Raw genomic sequence first — 23,704 nt, forward strand, 5'->3', positions numbered from 1 at the left:
GTCTCCCCTGTCCAGTTGAGGAGGGGGAGTGATAGAGCGGCTTCGGTGGGCACCTGGCATCCAGCCAGGGTCAAACCACGTCAGTACTCCATTGCATGTCTTTTCATTCTGGAGCAAAGTCGCAAAATCATTCCCTCCTTTGAGCATCTCTAAAAAATATGGTCACTTCACAGGACATGGAAGACCCCATTGATGGGGGTTCAAACCTCACCCATCTTCCCTCTTCCTCTCTCACCTGCAGCTCCCTGGACCAACAAAAGGAAGAAGGGGAAGAGCAAGTACAGGGTCTTCATGGCTGATGCCTCGCCCAGGTCTTCACACGCCTGCAGAGGGGAGGCACCAAGGCAACAAGGGCATGGGGGAGCCCAGGTGGTGTAGAGGGCTGGGCCCAGTGGTATGCCAAACCACAGATGTGTTACCCTGAACAAAAGAAGACAGCGTTGGCTGTAGCCTATTCACAAGATCAACGGCTGCCTGTGCAATTCCATGAACAACCTGTGAGCAGTTCAGGAAGTTTCAGGCAAGGCATTACCCAGACACATGTTTTTCAGTTATCTTCCTTACGCTGTCTCCCAAGCACAGACTGTAGATCTTGCGTCCGGTGATTCATGCTGTTTTAAGGAAAAAAAGCAGCTGGTGCTATCTGAAGAACACAGTTAGTAAACTTACCTTTTGAAGTACCTTGGACCTTACGCATGGCACACTTGTCTCTAAAACAGACCTAAATACGTTTCTAGGGAGATGGAATGAAAGGGATAGACTAGGTATGCTTTCAAGTATGCTCATGAGATAAGGGTTATGCCTAGTGCCTGTGCTGTCTTGTTTCTGCATCTCCTTACCAAAGGCCAAAGTAGAGAAGGTTTTCACACTTCGGAGATGAAGCTTGTGCCAGTGCTGAATGCAAAAGCAATGGTAAAGCAACAATCTGGAAATGATTCAATGCAGCAGGTCCCCAGTTAGGAGAAAGAGGGGAGACAAATGTCTCAGCGGCCAAAGGGATCAGGAAAACATGACTTTTCAAGTTAACTGAAGGCTGAAAGAATGGAAATTCTTTGTACTGCTGCATGTAATGTGGCTCCTCCCTTTAAGTTACAGAGTTCCCATTTCCCCAGAACACAACATCCTGGTGTCCCTTTTCGAACACCACCAAAACTTTCTAATCTCTCCTGCGCTGCGGAAACCCTGGATCCAGCTTCAGCAGATTCCAGGCTCTAAGGGGAAGGAAATAATATTTTTGATTTTTTTATTTCCCGAGAAATCTCAGACGACATCAATATGTGAACAGATCCGTCCAACAGTTGGAAGTCATTTAGACAGCTCCCCTGTGATGGGACTTGGACAGAAAGACTGAATAGGTGGCCAACCTGAAAGAGACCCTATAGTTACTTGCCTGATGAGGGAAGGTCTTGGTTCAGGCAGCAAGAAACATGACGGGAATCACTTGTGTCCAGATGCTCTCGGGGTCAGGGAATACCACTTTGCCTGAAGCACCCTGGTTTTATACGACTGCTGGTAGGTGCAACATGCTTATTCCCATGGCCACATCTCTCCTTGGCCAATCAGAAAGTGACCCGTCTGCACGGGGATGGCGGGGTTGCGCCTCATCCCTCCATGTGGCAATGGGAGAGGCTGAGGTGCCTCCCAGGGGCTGTTGAAATTTTCACCGTTATCCTCATGCAACACATCTTGTGACACCCCACTGCACAGGGGGCCCACGGGCCACTGTGGTTTGGCATGAACTGCCTGGACTTTGCTTGGTACAGACAGCAGCAACCAGTCTCAAAAGAACAGATAAGGTTTCCCTCCTTGTCTTCTCCAAGCTGAAAAAGTAACAAGCTAGCATGGGATGTGAAGAACATGAGGAGAATTACACACCTTCTTGCCTTTCAAACTTATAAGAAGGGCTTTATCTCTGCTTTTATTTGAAGTTTCGTCACATGTTTCGGAAATAACATATCAATTGCTGCATGTGTTTATGAGCTGATGTCCAAATGCACACACATATATCGACCTCTCCAGTTCACTGCTTCCGTGTAAGTCATGTCATATCACGGGTAACAGAAAATATCATTTATCCATTGATCATTCTCCTTTTCTTGCTGTTTCTCCTCTATCTCTACTGTATCAAACTCATGGGGTAACTTTCCACAACACCATCAGTCTTATTCAAGATGTTCTGGGCGAAGGGTCACCCAGTAAGGAAGCAGAAGATGAGGAAGTCAGGGGTGGTGGTGCTGAGGGTAATCTGCCTCCTTGGAATGGAAAAGACTCAGTAAGACAGCCAGAGTCACTAGCTATTGACATACTCACTTGTGCATGGACGCACTCGTGTATATAACTCTACAGGGCAGAGGTCTGCCCTTGCAGGAAAGGTTGAGGTCAATGGCTGTTGACGGAGACGAGTGTTGTAATCCCAGTTTGTCTGAGGTAGGCAGTGAGAAGACACCCTGCTTTGTCCCTGCTGGACTGCACTTCTGGGCATTTCCAGGTTGTGGTCCATGGGACCTGTTGGAGAGGTCAGCTTGAGGAAGAGCTGGACAGCCAGCCTAGGAGACCTACTTCACTCTAGGGCCTGTAAAGGCCTGTTTGGGGGCTGTCTGTGGCATCAGGAGGGATGTGGCAGGGACATAGGCTGTGGAGTTGGTAGAGAGGTTGGTGTTAGGGGGCTGGCAGCAGGGAGGGAGCTGAGCGGGAGCTGTCCTGAAACGCCGAAACCCACTGCAGACGAGGGAGATAGAAGTCCCATCCCACTGTGCAGTGGGACCTCTAGGGCCACTGGGAGGTGTTGGGTGGGCAGCCCTGGCCATGCCCACCCAAGGGACACAACACCCAGCACAGCCCTGCACATGAAGCCGTGGCTGTCAGGAACAAGGGACACCCATGACTGGCAGGACCAGGACAGGGCTCCTGCTCCCTGGGAGGGAGCATCTGCAGAGCAGCTCCATCACACCCACACCAAACACCCCGGCCCAGCAGGCACTGCCAGGCTCGGTGTCCCCAGGAAGCAGCCAAGCAAGAGCATCCCCAGGGACAGTCATGGTGGTCACCCCCAGGATCCCCAGGCGCTTCTCCTGCCACCACACCACTGCCACCCCCACAGACAGCAGGCGCAGCACACCCTCCATCCCAAGGAAAAGCACACGGGTCCCACCCGCTGCAGTGCCAAAATGCTCGCCTTTATTCAGCCAGGAAAAGCAGCCTCTGCCCAGACAGCACCAGGCCCGTGATGGGATGTCTCCAGCCCACGAGCGCTCGGGCACGCAGCAGGAGCAGCACTTCCACTCCTGCTGTCACACCACCTGGGGACGGCAGAGGCAGGGACAGGAGAGGACATCAGGGGATGGTTCCAGCAGCCAGAAGCAAAGGGGGCATCTTGCTTGCAGAGTTCAGGGTCTCAACGCCAGATTCTGTACAAAGAAAGCAGACAAGCACATCACCTCTTGTAACTTACTTTTCCCTTCCTCCCTCTCTCGCACACCTCCCCTGCAACAACAAGCAAGTCTAAGGTGCAGGAGAATCAGGGTCAGAGCAGGTGAAATTCAGTCCTTACTGCAGACGGTTTGGACCCGTGTTATCTCAGTATTGGCAGCCCTGACTCCAAGTCCATGTCCATGCAGCAGGAACAGCATCGTGTCCTCAATGCTGTTGAAGGACTGTGAATGCTGCACTCCCTGCTAGCTTGGGAGAGCCCTCTGCAAAGCCTGAGTGAGTCTCGTAGCACTGAAGGAGAGTGGGATGGTGCAGACTGACCTTGGGCTCCTTCAGACCCACTCAGAGCAGGTCCAAGCACCTTTCCTTTCCTCCCCTGGCCTCTACCTTGGAGCATGCATAGCTCTGAGCTGTTAGCTAGTCGTGGGTGCTTTAACACAGCGGCAACTTTCTGCCATCACAGTAGCGTTTCTAATTCCAAAACTTACTTTTTGCAGCAAAAGAAAAACTTTGAACATTTTCCACTGACGATAAAGGGGAAAGAGCACTTCAGAAATCCACAGTAGCCGTTTTGTCGAAGACATTCTTTCTTATTTCCTGGAGCCAGGAAAGATCCTGCACCGTGAAAGAGGTCAAGGAAAGGGAGTAACTGTAAAAAATGTGTGTGGTTACAGAAGGGCTGATGCTGTCCCCAGACCTGTCTCCCATGTGTGCTGAGCACCAAACCCAACATCTTTACCTCTCCAGTAGGAGCTTATCTTTTGTACAGCAGCATGTATTTACATGGGGAAAGTTGTGGGGAAAATCATAGGGAAAGACCAGTATGAGGTCCAGGAATTACCATGCTGGGTCCTCAGCTGCCCAGCTGCTCATCAGAGCCAATCCCTCCCAAATTTTATATAACTCTTACAAATCTAGTCCCTTCCCAGGACATGGAGGACCTCACTGATGCAGGCTCACACCTCACCCCATCTCCCCTCTTCCCCTCTCACCTGCAGCACCCTGGACCAGCAGGAGGAAGAGGGGGAAGAGCAGGTACAAGATCCGCATGGCTAACACCTGTCCTGGGTCTTCACGGGGATGCAGAGAGGACACATGAAGACAAAAAAAAAAAGGACATGGTCAAGGCTGAGCATGCATGGTGAGTGAAAAAGAAGCAGCACAATTTGTGATAAAACAGAGGTCATAACGATTCTTAGCATCGCAAATTCACAGGTATCCTGGGAGCATTTTCTGAAGAACCAGCCTGTTGGACAATCTGGAGTATAATTCATTGTCTTGTTCACAGGTCTTCCTGATGTTTTCCTCAAAACATGAACTGGAGGATTCATGCCTAGTGGTTGCCATTTTAAGCAAAGCAACATCCAGGGAAACTCAGATGATAAGGAAAGAAAAATTACTTTTAAAAGTTACACTCCCTAAGAACTTTGGCGAGGCGTGTGTTTGTCCCCTGAGCAGAATTTTGCAGAGACACAGGATCAAGGGGTGACACAAGATAGACTTCCCAGCCCAGGCCATAATTATCCCTAGGACATTTGCTCTCTCCCTCCTGCCTCTTCTTAATCGAATGCCAGAACAGAGAAGGTTTGCAAATCATGCTTGTGCCGACTTGAAGTACTATGCCAGTAGCCAAACCAGGCTCTGGCGTTTTGGGAAATGCATGTGTCTGCAGATGCCATGCTAGATGAAGGGTGATCCGGTGCTCTCCATCACCTCATCCAGTCCAAAGCTGGCTGCCCAAAACACCCTGCCCAATCACCGCTGCACCCCTGGGCTCCAGAAAGTCCTCCCAGCTCACATTGGGAGTGCCCATCCTCAACTTGACACCATTCTCAGGCTTCCCAGCAAAGACCCCCCCCAGCCCCACACTTACTGCCCCTGCCCCACGCAGCACCCACCCAGGCAGCAGCAAGAGGGCAGGGAAGTGCCTTGGGGCCCAGAAATGGAAACACAAATCAACCTTTTGCGTTAACTGAAAGCCTGAAAGGATGGGAAATCTCCACAGTGCTGTGGGAAAATACCTCCTGCCTTTGCTGAGGAAAGTCCCCATTCCCCCAGAACAGATCTTCTCAGGGTGTCTCCTCCAGCATCAAGGCCCCTTTCCAGTCTCTCCAGTACCTAGGAAAACCTGGTCCCATCTGCCACATGTTCTGGGCTCTTAGACTCATATGAAGGTTGATCTCTTTCCCAGACAGCTCTGATTCTTGTTTGCATTCAGAGACACTTCCAACAGTCTGTCATGTAGAGGGTTCCAGGAAGATGGATTTACAGAATTGGTGCATGGGTGGCCAGCCTGGAAGAGACCCTGCAGTCACCTACCTGATGAAGGTGTTGGTTCAGAGGGTACCAAGGCAGCAAGAGGCTGTGACAATCTGACCAGGAATCACCTGCACCCAGAAGTGTTCGGATCTGGGGGGTATCCCTTTGCCTCAACCCCCCTGGTTTTACCCCCTTGCCTGTGGGCGGGACATATGCTTATTCCTGCTGACAAACCTCCCCTCGACCAATCAGCAAGTGACCCATCTGTGTGGGGGTGATGGGGTTGCACCTTATCCCTCCCTGCTGCCTCCTGGGGGCTGCTGCAATCTTCACCGTTATCCTCATGCAACACTTCTTGTGACACCCACAGCACCGCGGGCAGACGGGCTGGTGTCTTGCTGGAAAATCTTTGGGTTGGACAAAGAGACTGGGTGGTGCAGGCACCAGCACCAGCGCAGTCCCAGAAGAAGGGAGTCCTTCTTTGCCTCTTCTCACCCAATTGATCAATCAACTAGTACACAACATGCATGGACACACCAAATGCTGAAAATCCTCCCACCTTCAGAGACTACAAGAACACCTTCTTCATGGACATGATGGCTGTGCACCTGACATGTCCAAAGTGATAAACATGGCCCTGTCTCCCAGTGACTGTTCAGATAAAGGGACAGTAACACCAGGGAACATGTTACCGTCTGTAACCCAGGTGATCCAACAAACCTGCATCTCCTCCTAAAGCCATCCAAGGGGAAGGAATAGGGGATGGATGTAGCCATCGCTTGTGAAGCCAACGCGTTTAATGCCATCCCTGCAGTCCTTGCCGGGCAGGAGGGGGCTGTGCTGCATGCCCGACTTGGCAACTGCCTCTCCAGGATTTTGGAAAAGCAATCTGGTTCCCCCAGCATCCAGGGCTTACCTGCTGGGGGTTTGGGTAGTGCAGCCTGCCCTCTCGGCCTTTCCTCCTTGCACGTCATTGAGATGTCAAGTCACGATGGCAAGACATTGACCCCGAAAAAGGTGGAAGGTGACTTTGGCACACTTGGCAAACGCAGAATCCCCTTTGGCCCACATCTGGCTTTTAGTGGGAGGGCTTCTTGAAGAGAAGCAGCAAATATTCTGTTCAGTGGTAGGGCAGCAGTTTGGTGCTGGTTCCTAATGAGCAGGTATGCAGGGGGTGTGTGTGTGCGGCCCAAGAGGTGTCCAGCAAAGCACAGCACCCAACAGCCCTTACACAAGGTGAGGTGACAGAGGACCCAGGGCTGGAGGAATGGGTTCCTCCTCAGAGGTGTCAGAAAAGGAAAGGGATGCCTCCGTTTCTCTGCCAGGGGGCGAAACAGGAAAAGGAGCTTTTGGGGTGGTTGTTGTGAGGAACGAGTGACTCCAGCCTGTCCTCTCTGCTCTCCTCCTCCTGATGCTCCAAGGAGCAGTAAGTAAGACAGGAATGAATTAAGAGTATGGAAAAATAGAGGATATCTCTGACACTACAGTGAAGCTGCCCAGCAGATAATGAGGTTTCCCTACAGACATAACACAGATGAAAGGAGGCAGAAGACAAACCTTTTGGTAGAGAGATTTATTTTTCCTCCATTGAGATCATGAGTCATGTGCGACTCCCTCTGGTTGCTGTCATCGTCCCTGGGGTCCCTCACACCCCACATCTTTAAGGAAAGGCTCCCGCTGCAGGTTCTGTAGCTGGGACAAGAGCTGGGACCCTGTAACAAAGCTCTTGTGCTGCAGGGATGAGGATTTGTCACCATCTCCATACCTCCTGGCCCATGTCTGTCTGAGTCAGCAGCACTGGGCACAGCAGCCCTGCTGGAGAGGAGGAGGAGGGAGGAAGGCAGATTCTGCTTCCCTCCTCAGGGACCTCCCTTGTGCCACGACACAACCAGCAGCCGTGTTGGAAAGCATCTCCCGCAGACTGCTGTGGGACTGCAGTGAGCACCACACCCCAGTGCCATAAACAGAACCCGTTTTCCATCGGGAAATTTCCCTTGGCTCTTGGAGACAGGGGACAAGATTCAGCCCAGGGCTATGGGGACACCTCGGGTTGACATTCCTGCTCTGCCCAGGCTGGGAGCTGCTGCTGGGGCTGCAGCGACCCGGTATCCTCCAACACCTCCCACCAACACTGCTGGCAGCCCACCCACCATCTCCAGAGAGTGCAGGGGCCCTTCCTGGGCTCCAGCTTGTCCCCTATTTGCCCAGCCAGTGACAAGAGTGAGAGCGAATTTCCAGCTTGTGCACGGAGCAATAGACAAACACAAATGTGCAGTCTGACCCCTCCAGTGGGAGCTACATCCTTGTCGATTTGGGCACAGACATCTCCTGCTTAGCATCCAAGGGGAGTCCTTCCCCACCGAGCAGCAGGACGTTGCCTCCATCAGAGTCATCATCCCTTGGGCTGAGCACTCATCACAAGAAAGGACAATGACCCAGCACAAAAAGAGACTGACGTGGAAGTAGGGCCCTGGAAAAAAATGAAGTCTGGGCCTATGAAACCTGGGGGCTGCATACCCAGCTGGAAAGGTGGCAATAGCTGAGGATAACCTCCTTGGAAACAGAAGTCTTCACCAGAACAAATAGAGTCACTTCTTGTGAGCACACATGTTCATGGACCCACACACATATTTACCTGCAGGTTAATCACAACGATGGAGGAATTTTTTAGGAAGAATGAGGTCATCAGCCCGCTGGCAGAGAGCAGCCAGTCTAGCCTCAGGTTATCTCCAGATGGGTGGAGAGGAGAAGACACCCTGCTCAGTCCCTGCAGGACTATCCATCTGATCCATGTGTCCTTTAGGGGGAGTTGGGCAGCCCGCCTGGGAGGTCTATTTCCCTCTAAGGTCTACAAGGGTCACCTTGAGTGCTGGTCACAGAATCAGCCCAAGTGCTGAGGAGGGCAATGGAGGTCCCTCCCCTCTGTGTGGTGGGATGGGGCATGTGCAGCACATCTCCCAGCAGGGCCTCCAACAAGGAAAGTTAGATTGTGCAGGAGCAAGATGAGGAGGAGCCTGGGGCCTCCAGGATGGGTAGTGCCCACCCAAGGGACACATGGCCCAGCACAGACCTGCACAAGCATCTGCTCCTGCTGGTGCCTGTTGTGGTGGTGCAGACACCCTGGGCCACGTTGTGATGTCAGGACCAGCCAACATCGTGTTCTTGTTTGGCTACAAATGCAGGGATTCGGGACAATCTGGTACGTGTCCTGATTAAGGTACAGTGAGTCAGGGCAACTAGGCGCTCCCTAAGTGTTCCTGAAACTCCTGTTGTCTGGGAAGCACACCTGAAGGTCCTGCTGCCTGGATCATGGCCCGCCCTGGAAGGTGCCAGGATTACCTGACAACAACTGTGGCCAGAATGGAAATACACTGACCAAATTCAATTCTCTTGCGATCCAATAAACAGTGATCCTAAGGGAGACCCTTTGAGTTCTCCAGGATCACAGCAGGCTGTGACCCAATACCTCCCACTGAGCTGGTACACCTCTCAGGGCAGATTTTGTGAGAGTTTTGAAGAGTAGACTTTCACAAGGATTTCCAAGATTGTTTGCTGATGGAGGGTGACGAAGAAGAGAAGGTTGAAGATCATATGCTGACAAAAGCTGGAGAATAGTGAGTGATTCACTACAATTAGATTCCTTGAGGTTTCAAAGATCAGTCAGTACCAATAATTTACTACAACTGGCACAGAGAAAAATCTTGATCACAGGTTAATCACTATATCTGTGTGTGTGTGTATTTGTCTGTGTGCGATTTGATTTCGGAAACTGTATCATAAGTCTCATGTGAACCTTGTCATTTTTGGATCTTTAACTAAGTCGCTGTGTTGATTATAGCAAATTTTACTAAATCATTCTGATAATTGTCTGCTGATTATTGTCTGTGTTAAAAATCATACAACCTAATCTTGTGATTTACCATAATAGTGGTAATAAATCTTAATTTGCTGGTACGTCATAGTTGTGTAGGATCTGTATTCACTCATTTCATGACACTTGTGGCTGCCAGGGACAAGGACAAGGACAGGGGAGATATTTGACCATTCATAACAAGCAATATCCTGTATATTGAGGCCAGAATTTTTGTCAAGGTAAAGGTTAAGTCTTGAAAAGCACCAACAAGAAATTTCAGCTTCTGAATTGTAGAGAAATCTCAAGAGTTGGTGGCCAGATACCCAGCAACTCCTGACATCTTGAAAAATAATGTGTTTTCTATCCTTCACTTCCCCAGAGTTCACTTCATTCCCAGACACAGCCGTAAAAGGTTACATTGCCACACGGTGCCACTTGAGGCAATATTAAACATTTGAACATGTTCAGGAAGAACTGCAAGAGGTAAGAGAGAGGCTGAGACAAGAAGAAATATTTTATTACCAAATATTGTGTGACCTGTGAAGTATATAGCACATGATCACAGAATCACAGACTGTTAGGGGTTGGAAGAGACCTCAAAAGATCACCTAGTCAAAACCCCTTCCAGAGCAGGACCACCTACAGCAGGTCACACATGAATGCGTCCAGGCGGGTTTTGAATGTCTCCAGAGAAGGAGACTCCACCACCTCTCTGGGCAGCCTGTTCCAGTGCTCTGTTACCCTCACAGAGAAAAAGTTTTTCCTCATGTTCATGTGGAACCTCCTGTGCTCCAGCTTGCACCCACTGCCCCCTGTCCTGTCACTGGCCATCACCGAGAAGAGCCCGGCTCCATCCTCCTGACACTCGCCCTTTACGTACTTATAACCATTAATGGGGTCGCCCCTCAGTCTCCTCTGCCTCAAGCTGAACAGACCCAGCTCCCTCAGCCTTTCATCACAAGGGAGATGTTCCACCCTTTCCATCACCTTTGTGGCTCTGCGCTGGGCTCTTTCCAGCACTTCCCCGTCCTTCTTGAACTGAGGGGCCCAGAATTGGACATGCTATTCCAGATGGGGTCTCACCAGAGCAGAGCAGAGGGGGAGGAGAACCTCTCTCGACCTACTGACCACCCCCTTTCTAATCCACCCCAAATCTTCCACAATATATACCACATGCAACACATTTGGAAGGATTCAGTTCCTCTGACTTATCTTGGGTGACTACAGGTGCAGTGGTGGCCAGACTCCCATCACAGTCAACAAAGTCAGAAGAACCAACAGACCGGTAAGGACGGCTTCAGTTGCTTGACCATTGGCAGTAGTGCCATTTCTAGTGCAGTGTGGTATTCTGCCTAGTCTCCATGTGCTGTTGTGGAAAGGTCAAGTCCTCTTGCAAGTCCCGTCTATTACAGGACTCTCAAAATTAAAATCCGTAATTTTTAAGGACATAAATCAGATCCTCTAAGGACCTCCTCTGTAAGGTTCATTAACACCATTGAACATTGTTTAGTGTAGGAAATCGTGCAAGGAACATCAGGCTAGATGTTACATTTTCATAATGGATTTGGGCTAAAAGTGAATATAATAAAATATAAATATCCTGCTTATCTGCTGGTTAAGGAATAGTCGACAACTGTGTTCTTTGTAAGCTGATTCCTTTGTCCACTTGCGAACAAAATCCCCTCCTGAACAACATTGCAGAAATGTGTGTACGCAACTGGAGAGCTGAGGGGAGTGTGCCATATGGTGCAGGGAGTGGGAGAGAAGCTAAAGAAGAGAGACCGGTATAAACTGTTCTCCAACTATTATCTTCTATGCATCCTCTCAGAGGGACAGGTGGGGAAAAAAAGCAAAAATTCCATCCGTTGCTGTGCAATTGCAGGACAAACACCTCGTGGAGAGAAAAGGACTGGCATAAATAGATGCACTATTAAAAAAAAAAAAAAAGAAATTAGGGGTACATCTTTCCTGAGTTGCTCACAGGCATCTTCCAGAAACCAAAGCATTGAGTCTCACATGATGGTGTTTTAATGAATGTGTGTGGATGCCTGGGTTTTTACAATTACTGTTTCTCTTTCTCAAAGAAATTGTTTCTGCATAGTAAGAAAAAAAGAAGGATTTTGGCGTGTGAAGACATTTCTACAAACAGAATATGAGTTCTTCTAGCCAGCCTACCTCTTGGTGCTGGAGGGTAAGCTCTTCAGGCTGTGTCTGTCCAGCCCTGGACAGCTGTATGGCTCAGAAAACTCAAGTTGAGGAGCAGCTGGCACTGTAAATTGCTGCCCTCTGGGGTGTGTGTGTCAAAACCCAGGCAGGATCATCACCCTCAGCCCATGTACCAGACTCCCATGTTTCAGTGACGTGAATGATAAGCAGCACCAATTTATTTAAAAGGAGAGGAAGCAATGCAGAATACATTTGGCTTTACTCTACATCATGAAGCTTTTGCATTGAAAGTGAAAAGTGCATGAGGCTTTGTAGCAGGATCCGATGCTTTTGGCAGTAAGGGGATTCAAAACAAATTGCTAGGTTTAGAAGAAAACTTCATCACTCTTGAATGGAAAGGCCTTCAAGTTTTTATACATCCCACGGACTGCACAGAGAAAAGGAAAAAAAGAGATTCAGATTCTCTTTCTGCTTGTGTTCCCTTCCTACTTACTCCTAGCCAATCCATATTTTCCTCTTGGTTGTAAATACTTCACAAAATACCTAATGCCATGTGAAGTCATGCTGGGACATCCTTGTGCACTCATAGCTGTGAGGAAGAGGAGGGTTTTCCTATTGCTTCAGGAAAATCAGGGAATTAAATTAATGTCCCTTGATATTGGGGTGAATGCATTCATCCCTGAGGGAGAATAGAATGGTACCTTTCAGAAGGTAATCTCTTTTTCCAATACTGTTGCACTTTTTGCACACGTTTGAGGGCACTTCAGTGTTCACCCTGCAACATAGCTGAATTCCCTGACCTTCCCCAGACAGCATGCAATCCCAGTTGGGCAAGCACCAACCCCTAAAATTTTGCTCTGGTGTAGGAGCTGTAAAGGGGTCAAACAGAACTGGACACCACCAGGATGACATCTCCAGCCTTCTAGCTGGGGCAGATCATGGTGCACATCTCAGGAGAAAGAGCACCGTGAGCTCAACCTACTTCAACACTCGACTGCGCTCATGGCATCATAGGGTTTTTTCCTTATAGTCAGTTCTGTAGCACATTGGGCTTTAGGACATGGGCAAAATAGGTTTGTCTGCTCACACAGAAGCTCAGCCTTGATGAATGTCATACTCACTATTTGCAGCAGGAGCGGAACCCAAAGCAACTTCCAACTTTAATCTTGTGGATCGGACATTCTCCAAAGTGACAGGTCCCCTTTCTGCAGAGAAACATGTCCCGACGGGGTGAAGACAAACCTGCAACAATAACAAAAGTTTCTTTCCCTCTCACTCTGCAGGGCAGGGCAACACAGTCGTGATGCCAGCAGCGTTTCCCATTTGTTGAGCTGCCTTCGGCTCAACTTGCCTTAAGGACTCCACAGCCCAGGTTTGGCTGTGTGGAAAGGCCATGTCAGCGGTGAGATCAGAAAGCAGGTCTGCACCGTGCAGAGGTGGGATCCATAGCTCAGAGTGCACCTAAACGGTTGGCCTTCAAGTCCGGGTGGGGGAGCGATACAGACCTTCTGACTCATTGCCCTGTAGCTTACAGGAAAGGGTCACACGTCCAGAGGCTTTAATGCTGGCTCCCATCCAAAACAGTTGGCCAGGATGCATTTTCGTCTGCATATGCACTGCTGAGTGTGCTGTTATCCAAAGACCATGGCCACCACAGACACGTTCTCAGGTGTCTTAACACCAGAGGGTTTAGCATCATCTTTTTAGGAAGACACCAGAGTGAAAAATCACTTTTCTTCAGAAGTCATGATTTCACCATTTAAACAGTAGTGGTTAAAATGTGCAGGGAAGTGTACTCCAGGTGCACAAAACTCCCCTTCTAACATCTCTTTTCCATCTTACCTGGAGAAACCTGGAGTACCAAGAAGAGGAGAGAAAAGAGCAGGTAAAGGACCTTCATGCCTGGAGTTGCTGTGTCACTGTAGGGAAAAAGACCAAGAAAGATGTAAGACAGACAGTCCCAGGCATCTGTGGTCTTCTGAACTGCACGAATACTGTGTTACCCAAAATGGCATTTGTATTACCTTTTGTTTTCAAACTTTCAAAAATAACCAGTGAGACCTGTATGACATCATGACTGCTGTGTGAGTGTTCCTGGGAAAAGTAAATATATCCATGGGGCAGCATGCTTTCAGGATAAACGATCATTTGAATAGTTGGATTGTTGGGATTTCTTTCACGTTTCGCCAATTGTTCTTAACCAAACTGCAATCCTGACTATTTTTAGTTAAACATTTATCTAATAAATAAACAACACTGATCAAAATGAGGCGATGATACAGTCAAGCTTACAAATTTCAGGAAACAAATGCATATTTTGCAATGTTAAAATTTATCAGGAAAGAACAGCTAAAATCAACTTGCTTAAAATCTTCAGTCTTAGTCTGCAGGCAGCAATTCTAGAATAGAAATGTACAAACAAATCAGTTCCCATTTGACAAATGAAATTTGAAAAGCAAACATGTCATGCCTTTGTTGAAAGAGTTAATATTTGAACTAATATCATCAAAATGGGGTAAGATAGCCCAGAAGGAGACTTATGGATAAAGAAGTGGCAGTTAACATCATATATCTTGGCATTAGAGAATCTTGTAATCTGTCACAAAGTGTGTTCTCTTAAGGAAGGAGGGGAAACGAGGTTGTGCTGGAATGTTATTTCTGTAAACAAAACGATAAGCGGTGGCCACAAGCAGCTTTGAAATTAGTATGAGAAGTTGACACAAATTTCTATTTGTTTGAAAATATCAGGAGAAACAAGTAGGCAAAGTTAACAATTCTGAAAAGTTCTTAATAGAGAGAGATAGATTAAAAAGATGCACTGGTTTCCATCAAGGAGATGACCAATTTCTCTGGACCTCAGACCTCTCCAAAGTTACCTGACCCAGACCGATTTTTTCCTGGGAGTTAGTAAGCAAAGCATTTTTATCAAAGTACCCCAGGTATTAGCACATATTTGAACTACTTACTCAACCTGTGCAATTTAGGAAAAAATGGGATTAAACTTTTTTAGTAACCTACAAATTCACATTAATAATGCAGAGGTCTGGGGGTTTTGGTTGGGTTTGGGGATTTTTTTGAGGAAAAAACAACAGCAGATTTTGAAAGAAAGACTGAAAGAGCTGAGAAGTTACCAGATATCGGGTGAGCCCAGAAGCCGAGCAAGACTTGCTCTTGGTCCCTTCCCTCCAGAAGGCTTTGGCTGTGGGGCTGAGAGCCTCTTTTATTACGTGTTTCCTAAGGGCAGTGACAACTGCTTTACCCTCGCAGCAAGTACACGTTGAGCCAATCAAAATATTGCCCTTATTTTGGGTGACTTCTAATCCAACCAGAATCAAGTTGCTTTTCATTTCTCAGGGAAAAAAGCAGTTTCTCTTTGAACCTGTTGAAACTTTTCTTCTGGAAAATCCTGGGTTATCCGTGCAATACCTCTTGTGACACTCCGGTTTGTGTAAGACACGTTAAGCCACTGTGGTATGTGTCAAACATCTTGGGACACACGTTGAACTGTTCCTGCTTAGCAGCAACATAATCCATTGCAATGTAAAACCTCTGCGTGCTTCTCCGTGCTCCCAGTTACTTTATTTTCTGTTCCACAAAATAGGATATAGGAACACAGAATGGACATAGGAAACTAAAATGAACCTTTATCGGCTATAGTGGCCAGTCCCCACTGAGGATGCCAATGTAAAGAGCACGAAACATACAGAAACAGGGTGTGGGCATTATGGGTATGTCCCTGTACAACATTCCAGCTGACGGAAAAAACATCAGTTTAGGGAAATCCAGTGCCAGAGGTTGCCTCTGGACCCTCAGGCTGCAGGGCTCCTCACTGAGCATTTTTCCATGACTCCAGCTGATCTTCTAGTGCTCCTCACCTCCACAGGACCTTCAGCTGGTCATTTCTCACACATATCATGCCTTAGGTGAGCATTCATTCTTTGCTTCTCTGCTCTCAGTCTGCCAGCGGGTCGTCTCTGCTTTTTCTGTCATGGGAAGTAGCAAATGTGCCATTTGCACCTCTCTACAGCTCTATTAATGCTGTGGTCATTAATATTCATTCCCACAATGAAAAGAGGGGTTCTGTCCACAACATCTGTCAGGTTAGTGTTCAGATGGATGCAGATATTTCAGTGGATCGTGCCTGTTGTACATTTATCTCTTTTGTTTCAGTTCTGTCACACCCTTTAGGGAATGGGCTGGCTAGAATTGCATGTAATGTCCAAAATGCATCTTGGATGGGTATAGTGCCTAACCTTTTGTTTTCAGCTGCTTTTTCTCCCTCAGTTCCTAGCATTTGCCATGACTTTTTTTTTTTTTTTTCCCAATTTACATTTTTCTGTGGTTTATTTAGCAGCAAAATCCCTGTCAAATTGAATTCATAAATTAATATAATGTATATTTGAGAAGCCTCAGCACAGTCTCTAAGGTCTAGTGATCCTTTCCTATCTACTGATCTTCCACCGCACCAAGTCACTTGCTGACAGACCCAATAAGTATCAAAAGACATGAATATTAAACATTTTTTCAGATCATATTTTACTTTACACTTCAGCCAACAATAAACATCGTTCATGTAACAGATTCACATAACTACTGAAGTATCTCATAAGAGGGAATGGTATGTTTCCTGTTTTGAATGTTAGTGTTTCTAATTGACCAAGGTCTCTGCAAGTGAGACCATGTCTTACAGACTGTTCTGTATCAAAACTAAGCTGAAATATTTTAATTGCTTATTGGTTCCTCAATTTAGTTACTAGTGATGTGGGTTTTTCAATACTTTGATATTAATGTCTTAAGTACACAGAAGTGTACACATGTGCATACGTGCGCAGACACACCTAGATGTATATATGTGTGTGAATACATGTCTACATGTGATTTCCTTGATAACCGAGATAGCTTTTTATTTCCTATTTCTGGTGTGTCAATGAACTTCTGGCCATAAAGCACAAAATGGAGGGAATAAAACTGCAAAAGTTGCAGTTACTTCACAACTTGCCAAGGGTTTGTGGTTAGCTTGCCTGCCGACTGTTACTGTTACTCAACCTGATTCCTCAAGGAAACCAAGACTCACCGTTAATTTTTACCAGGTCCGAGGTCCTCTGTGCAAGTGATGTCAAGGACTTGGCTTTAACACTGAGTACTCTTGACGCTGTTAATTATAAATTCTACATGGTCATTCCCATCGTTACCATCAAAGAGCTCTGCCAGGACAGGGGGAAGGGGACAGCAGAAGAGGGATGGAGCCCTTTGGGTTGTCCAAAGCACATAGTGGTGAGGCAGGCCTTATCAAGATTCTGGTTTGTGGCGCTCAGGGTGGATAACCATTCCATCCCCACCTGCAGCTCCCGTTCTGAGGAGCAGGAGACAGTCAGCAAGTTTTGCACGTCAGGAGGGACACATCAGTGTTTTGCCCTTCACAATCTCAGCGGTTTTCACCAGCGCTTTTTGCTGCTCGACCTGACTTACACCAGGGTCACAGTCACGCCAACTACACGTTCCTTCACCCAGGGGATCTGGGTAGGGAAGTGCATGGGATCCAGCCCAGATGAGCTGGGCAGCACCTCACAATCTTTTGACACTTGACATTAGGTAAGTAATCCTCTCTACCCAAAACACCGTCTACTTTCTCACCATTTTCAGTGCAGAGGGAAAGGGAGTCTTCATGCAGAGTTTGCCTCTGCTTAATAATATGTTTCTTTTCTTCTCCTGTTTCAACAAAGTTCAGAAGAAGACCCAGCTATGTTTCTCTCAATCTCCACAGCAAGTCTTCACTCCAATACCTTCAAGCTGGAGTTCACCAAAGATGCCACACTCCCTGACCCATTTCAGGTCCAAATCACCCAGTCCTCTTTGGAGGAGAAAAAATACTATGATAGGGTCAGCATTTTATGTAAAAATAGAGTGCCTAGAGCCCTGCCACAAGAGCTGATGGAGCCTGAAGTGCTGCTCCGCCTGGTGCAGATGGCACACACTGTTAAAGGAAGCGTCATCACAATGAGGTTGCAGAATGTCATGAGGAGAAATGGCTTTCACCTATTTCAAATCAAGATGTTTGCATAATTGTGCCAAGATCCCTTCCCAGAGAGGAAGAAGGCTTTTCCCTCCATCTTAGGAGTCTATGTCTAGTACAGCAGATGAGGCAATTAGGAGCGAAAGGGAGAATCTCAAACTCTACTCCTAATAGTTTTAGAATAAAACCCAAAAAAAGCAGCAAATACTAGGGAGGTCGTTCTGTAGTGCCACCCCAATTTAAAATGCTGCTACACAAAATAATATCTGCCTCCAGAGGACAGTTTGTTTAAGGCTTCAGGCATCTGGAAGTCATTCATTGTAAGTAGGCATCACTAGAACATGCGGACTAACACAAGGCTGAACCTCAGCAGCTTGCCAAAGAGCAAATGTTTTAGTGCGCTCCAAAGAGGAGGTAAATATCAAAGCCCAAGCTATTTTCACTGTTCTTCCTTTGTAGTTCATGAAGAGAAATTGTCATGAAATTTTTTAACTGAAGTACAAACCTTTACAGTCTGACTGCTAGAATAAATGCAGAAGTAACAGTAAGGAAATACAAGAAACCCAGAAACGCTGCATTAGGAGATGTGCTACAGAGTGTGCTGCAAGCTGAAGGGCCATAAGCACTCATTCTGCAGAACAGTAGAAATGGGAGCTCTGTCTCTAACAAAGCCAGCATTTCCCCTTCAGAGGTTTTTTTACGTATGTGGGCCCCTCTCCAAATCCACCCAGACAGCCATTAGGAGTCAAAATCATCTCAGTTTGGTAATTTATTTGTCTGGGCACACTGTTCTGTGCACATTCAGCAACTGCTTCTGAGAAGATAATGGCCAAATCATTATGTCACACATCCATAACTTTTGGAAACGTGTTTGCTAGTCTCTTTCTATTTCCTTCTTCGTACTTTTTCTGGTATGAGTTACTGTCAAGGGTCTAATGTCATCCAAAACGGTCCTGGTTTTCCCTTGCATGAAGTCCCTTCAGATGTGAAATTTCTCAGATGCCTTCAGGCCCTCTGAAGGAAGCATCTGGAAATACCTTGGCATTTTCTACACTGCTAGGCCATGATGGCAGGGAAAAAGAGACAGAGAGCGTGGATTCTGTCTCTGACACCTCAGTCAAAAATACCATAATGCTCTCAGAAATCAGCCTGCAAACCACCAGAATGTCTACCTGCTGGACAAAAGCACCCGTGAAATTATCACAGAGAGAAGCTAGGGTTCATCTCTGACAATGATAGCCTGATCACTGCAGAAGTATTCCAGGAATATGGCCATTGGGAAGCAGGGAATGAAATGACCTCCATTTTCCCTGGGCATGCAGTGGGGTGCAAGTGGAGAAATGTCTAGCTGGAAAAGCCACCAGCCCACCTGTGCCTCACTACCCGTGGTGTGAGCAGTTCTATGAAATATCCCCTCCTTCCCTACAAAAGAAACCCAAGGTTCAACCGTAGGAATGCCATTATAACTGATTTTATTAACAAGGAGGGAAAGAAATAACTTTCACAGTGTTGCTTGGTTCGTATTTATGATTTAGCAGACGCTGAAGTTTTCTTCATTGCAAAGGAAGGTTTTGAGAGCTTTTCGTTGCAGCAGGAACTGGTGCCATCAGGAGCAATGGGATCGGGGTGATTCAGAGGCCATTCAGTAGAAGCAGAAAGGATTTCCAGGGTCTTCAGCTCCTCCACCCTCTGCATGGTGAAGAAGAGAGGGTCTCATGTTACTCACCAGTAGGTTTTCTGCAGTGACGTTCTCTTTATTTCATGGCACCAGAGGAGAGGCTGCCAAGGAATGTGAATGCTGCCTGAGGACCCACTATGCCAGCATGTTTGGCATTGGAGAAGTGAGACAGGATGGTGTCAGGAGCTGTGCCTCTGAGACATTGCTCTGTAGAAAAGATAAGGAAGATAGGAATCATTGCCACAGTGATCCCTGCGCTTCTACGTACTTTCTGCAGCAAGAAAATCCATTTAAACATGTTCCAATCCAGTAATATGGCCGACGACATATCCCTGGGAAGCAGTGTCCATTTTGGGCACCACAATGTTCTCCTGGTCTAGGAGTGAAGTGCTGACCTGCACAGCAGAAAAAGAATAGTCAGTTACCATGAAAATGAGCAAAAGTGGATGTACTCTCTCTCTTCTAACTCATTTCTCTCCCCCACCCTGCCCTTACCTGCAGCCCCTTGGAGCACCACGAAGAGTACAACCAGAAGCTGGTAAAGGATCCTCATGGCCACAGCTGGGAGGTGAATCCCTTACCTGGAATGAGCAGAGACCACAAGACTGAAAGACACTGAATGGAGGCTCCCATCCTGACAGGGAGATGAGGAATTGCTGAAAACATGCCCTAAGCGACCAAAGACAAAATCTTATAAAATACAACGGACTTGAATGAAGAACAGAGTGAAAATCGCATCCTTGGAAATATTAAAAATTTTAACAAATATCCCTCTAAGCTACCTGACTTAATTAGCTCCGCTTTGAGCATGAATTCAGACTAGAAACTCTTGTACTTCCTTGCAACCTAAATTATTCTTGGATTCTATGATGTTTTGTTGTGGTGCTTTTCGCTGTTGTTTTGGTTTTTTTTAATACTAGTCTTAATGCATTGAAAAAATTATATTCCAGACCTCTACAACACCAGGAAGGTTACTCTGGTACCAACACAGACCCACAAATTATTCACCTTCAACCTACAACAGTTCATAAAGTGTTCTGAGACTGAGCCAACCATCGTCTTTAGCAAAGATCTGTTTATCTTGAACATCAATTAAGGTGAAAACTCACTCAAAATGTTACTGGAATTCAGGCAAGACATGTAGCTCAAAATGCAAGTCTAAACTGCTGTGCTGGCTGGATGTCTGTTTCTGTAGGAAGCTAGACATTTCTTAACTGACAAGCCCTCTGTCTCTGATGCCTCGCGTGAAGGTTTCTGAGTCTCTGTTCACTCCTCTTGGAGATCAGCAAACACAAGTTTCCTCCTGCAAGCCCTGCGAGCAACCCATGGTTCTGCAGGACATGTAGAGACAGGACACACTCACAGGAGTAATGAGAAGGAAGGGGTTAAGGAAAGCAGAATGCTCGTTAGACTTGCGATTAATTGAAAGGAAAAGAAGTGTGTAAAGGTGGAATGGTGAGAGTGCCTGTCCAGTACGAGGCAGAGGGTTACCAGTGGAGGAGGTAGAGGGTCACTGCTGCTGTCCGTCTCTCTTCTCCAGCGGCTGCCCCAGATCCAAACATGATTCTTTATATAAGGTTTGGGGATGCTGGCAGAGCAGTCACAGGCCAATGAAAAAAGCCTTTTCCAGCCAAATTTGTCCTGTACTTTGGTTTCTTCCAACGAGAAAGGAGGGTCCACTTGGAGGCTGCTTTCACCGCAAAGCCTCTGATCTTTGTGCAACCCATCTTAGACCATCCTGGTTTGTGTAAGATACGTTAGGCCACAGGGTTATGTAAAATACCTGGGAAGATGCAATGACTGCTCCTTTCGATCCTGCAGGCTCCTTATTCTGCCTTTGGTAGGCAGCTTCGTCGTCTAAATTGCAGCCATAGCACGGTCGTTGTTTCCCTTCACAACATTTTGTACCTTCTGATCATCTTTTCTCCATGTCAGTGAAAGAATAAACATTGCTTACTTTTCAGCTTATTCATTACGAAGTTAATAGTTCAGTGCATAATGAAATGATGAGGTATGAAATTAGAACATGAATACAAACTGTCATATGAAATTTTGTAATAGGTCACATTTTCATTTCTACTACTTCCTCTCTGGATTGCTCTTGGTTTTTTCCCTCTTGTTTCAGTGTCCTTCCTGATACCAGCCTTTACTCAGTCTTTCTCAGGCTGCCCAGCCTCTGGCAGGACAACCAGCACACCTGCCAACCTCATATATATTTCTCAAATTATCTATACAAGATAAGCAGTTTATGGAGAAGAAATTCCATTTATAATCCTTCCAGTTTTGAACGGTAGTCAGAATTCACACATTCTCTCTATATACATGTGCATGTATATTTTTATATACGTATTATACATGGATCAGTACATACACAAATACTCAAACACTATGTATTTATCTCAAAGGTTGTCAAGATTTTACTGCTTCTGAGCCATGAGCACGTTTGCTGTTGCTCAACTTAAGTCCTCTCTGGGACACAGAAGCATCAATTCCTATTTCTGAAGCGCTTCTCCTCTAAGTCTAAACCATTTGAGTAACTCCAACCTCTGTTAGGACATCTTTATTGACAGTTCATTCCATGTAATCCAGCAAATGGCACAGGGTAACACAGGTGAGGATGGGTAGCACATGTGAGAAGCTCAGTTAGGAAGCGCTGCTGAGGCTCTGTCTCTTCTTCCATGGCAGCAACTAGTGTAGTTGGCCACATGTTTTTAAACCTGTGGCATTCCATCCAGTCAGCCATGGCACCGAGGAGGAATTTTCTGCACTGTTTTTCACAAGGAACACATTAAAAAAATTCTTGGAAACTCCAACATTGATTTTATTTCAGTTCAAACTCAAGTGAGGAGATTTTTGTCATGCAGATCTCCCTGTGAGAAAGGAAAAGTGACCAAATCTTTCCTCTGGGTTTACTTTTAGTACGGGAACTTTATGTGGTTTTCCAGTTATTATAATCCCCCCACATAAGTCCTTCTCTGTGCCAGCAAGAAATGTTCTTTTTTCCACCTTTCCTTATCCCCATCCTGGCAAGATGCCTGATCTGTCTTCCTTTGGGCCCTTCCCACTCTCCTGTGCTACCCTATCTCCTCCTGATGTGTCTCTACCTACTCTGCTCCAAAAGTTTTAAACCCTCAAAAATGTCAACAAATAATTGTCCATAAAGCCAACGATTTAAAGTCAACCCATGCCTTGCAGCAGCAGGTTTGTTAACCCATGACATGGGGAGTTCGTTTCCATCGTTGGAGGATGGTGGGAAGACCCAGACGTCCACAGCTGTGCCGCACCAGGCAGGAGGATCTGGGGTGCCTTCGTCTGGAGGCTGCTGCCTTGCAGCTGGGCTGTGCAACACTTGTGCATCTGGTGTTATAAAAGGGAGAGGTGGGAGGAAGCTGTGGCTGCACGGCTCTAACCAGAGGTTTGACAGCACATCAGATGGGTCGTCAGTGGCAGCCTGGCTGTGGGGTGCCTCATGTTTGCATAAATCCCCACTTTCTTTTTTTTTTTTTTTCTTTTCTTTTTTCCCCCAGACATCTTGAAGTGTGCAAAGAGAGGCTGATCAGAGAGGTTCATTTATTACAGCTCTTAAACCAAGTTTGCTCAGTCTCTTGGCATTCCCCCCCCCGTGCAGCTGGGCTGGGGCAGAGCTGTGCACCAGGTCACAGAGAGCTGAAACCTGGGCTGCAGCAGAAGGTTACGTGGGGGTTTACAGAGAGACAGAAGTAAAAGCTGCAGGGAAATTACATTGAATTATTTCCTTCTTTCTCCCCTGTCCCACAATGCTTAGGTTTACACCATATATAGCTATTCTTTTTCAAATAACAAACTGCAGCCTTTGAAGGATGCTCCCCACCAAGTTTTGCAGCATGAGCAGAAGGAGCAGCACTCCCAATCTCTCTCCTGGAGACTTTATTTGGTTTCATTCCAGTTGTTTTCCCTACTGACAGTTACATAGCTGTGTCTATGCTATTCCCTTTGGAAAAATGTGGGGCTTGAAAAAAAGCAGCATGGATTTGCAGTGAAATTACACAATAGAAGGGTAATTTTCTGGGTAGGGCTGGTGCTGGAGATAGGAGCTGAGTGGCACCAGATTTCATGGATATTAATTGCACTGCTGATGTTGGGGTGTAGCAGGAGTGCCCAGGGACTGACTGGTTGTGACTTCTTTACGTGAAAGAAAAAAACTAGGTTTGCCTTAAAAGATGCTGGGACGGTTCCTGCTTCAGGCAAGCCAGTACCACAGCAGCCCAGAACTTACATGAGCCTTTCCTGCTCTTAAATTGGGCCATATGTGTAAAAATGCTTTAAA

The 23,704-nt window shown here is 46.8% G+C and overlaps 3 protein-coding genes across 3 annotated transcripts; all 3 read right to left on the reverse strand.

Moving 5' to 3' along the window:
- Nucleotides 1-3,913: 3,913 nt before the first annotated feature.
- LOC147416067 (ostricacin-2-like) lies at nt 3,914-4,479 on the reverse strand. Its single transcript, XM_086461681.1, has 2 exons — nt 4,422-4,479; nt 3,914-4,044 (listed from the first exon to the last, which is right to left on the reverse strand). The coding sequence occupies exons 1-2, from the start codon at nt 4,477-4,479 to the stop codon at nt 3,914-3,916; spliced, it is 189 nt and encodes a 62-aa protein (XP_086317807.1).
- An 8,348-nt stretch (nt 4,480-12,827) lies between these two features.
- Nucleotides 12,828-14,865, reverse strand: LOC104350890 (antimicrobial peptide THP2). Its single transcript, XM_086461682.1, has 3 exons — nt 14,839-14,865; nt 13,550-13,626; nt 12,828-12,949 (listed from the first exon to the last, which is right to left on the reverse strand). The coding sequence occupies exons 2-3, from the start codon at nt 13,605-13,607 to the stop codon at nt 12,828-12,830; spliced, it is 180 nt and encodes a 59-aa protein (XP_086317808.1). The 5' UTR covers nt 13,608-13,626; nt 14,839-14,865.
- Nucleotides 14,866-16,837: 1,972 nt separating this feature from the next.
- LOC147416068 (gallinacin-7-like) lies at nt 16,838-19,951 on the reverse strand. The gene is made up of 4 exons (XM_086460489.1): nt 19,894-19,951; nt 19,667-19,793; nt 17,491-17,558; nt 16,838-16,911 (listed from the first exon to the last, which is right to left on the reverse strand). The coding sequence occupies exons 1-4, from the start codon at nt 19,949-19,951 to the stop codon at nt 16,838-16,840; spliced, it is 327 nt and encodes a 108-aa protein (XP_086316615.1).
- Nucleotides 19,952-23,704: the final 3,753 nt, after the last annotated feature.

This window comes from Leptosomus discolor, chromosome 2, assembly GCF_034619465.1.
Source record: "Leptosomus discolor isolate bLepDis1 chromosome 2, bLepDis1.hap2, whole genome shotgun sequence".
In the NCBI taxonomy this organism is placed as follows: domain Eukaryota; kingdom Metazoa; phylum Chordata; class Aves; order Leptosomiformes; family Leptosomidae; genus Leptosomus; species Leptosomus discolor.